We start from the raw sequence: 205 nt of genomic DNA, 5'->3' as shown, positions 1-205 counted from the left end.
GCTAAATAGTCCTTGATGTCATACTGGAAAAGCTCGAAGTCCTGCCGGTAGCGACGGTGCAGCTGCGCCATCTGTCGCCGGGTCAGCTGCGCGAAGAAGCCGTCAGCCAGCTGTGCGGAGGAGTTGCCCCGGAGGTGCTTCCAGGTCGCCTGACCCTGGGGGGGGGTGGAAGAGAGGGTCACAGCTGGATTGCGGGGCGTTTGTG

At 62.9% G+C, this 205-nt stretch overlaps 1 protein-coding gene across 1 annotated transcript in view; it reads right to left on the bottom strand.

Moving 5' to 3' along the window:
* LOC119592836 (carbohydrate sulfotransferase 10-like) overlaps nucleotides 1–205 on the bottom strand; it is a gene marked incomplete at its 3' end in the record, with an annotated part of 7,901 nt that continues 7,696 nt past the window's right edge. Inside the window, 1 exon segment of the mRNA XM_037941739.1 lies at nucleotides 1–155. Coding sequence (XP_037797667.1) covers nucleotides 1–155 — 155 coding nt within the window.

The sequence above is a fragment of the Penaeus monodon genome, chromosome 31 (genome assembly GCF_015228065.2).
Source record: "Penaeus monodon isolate SGIC_2016 chromosome 31, NSTDA_Pmon_1, whole genome shotgun sequence".
NCBI classification, from domain to species: domain Eukaryota; kingdom Metazoa; phylum Arthropoda; class Malacostraca; order Decapoda; family Penaeidae; genus Penaeus; species Penaeus monodon.
Note: the sequence above shows the minus strand (reverse complement) of the source record. Positions and strands in the feature narration are given on the sequence as shown.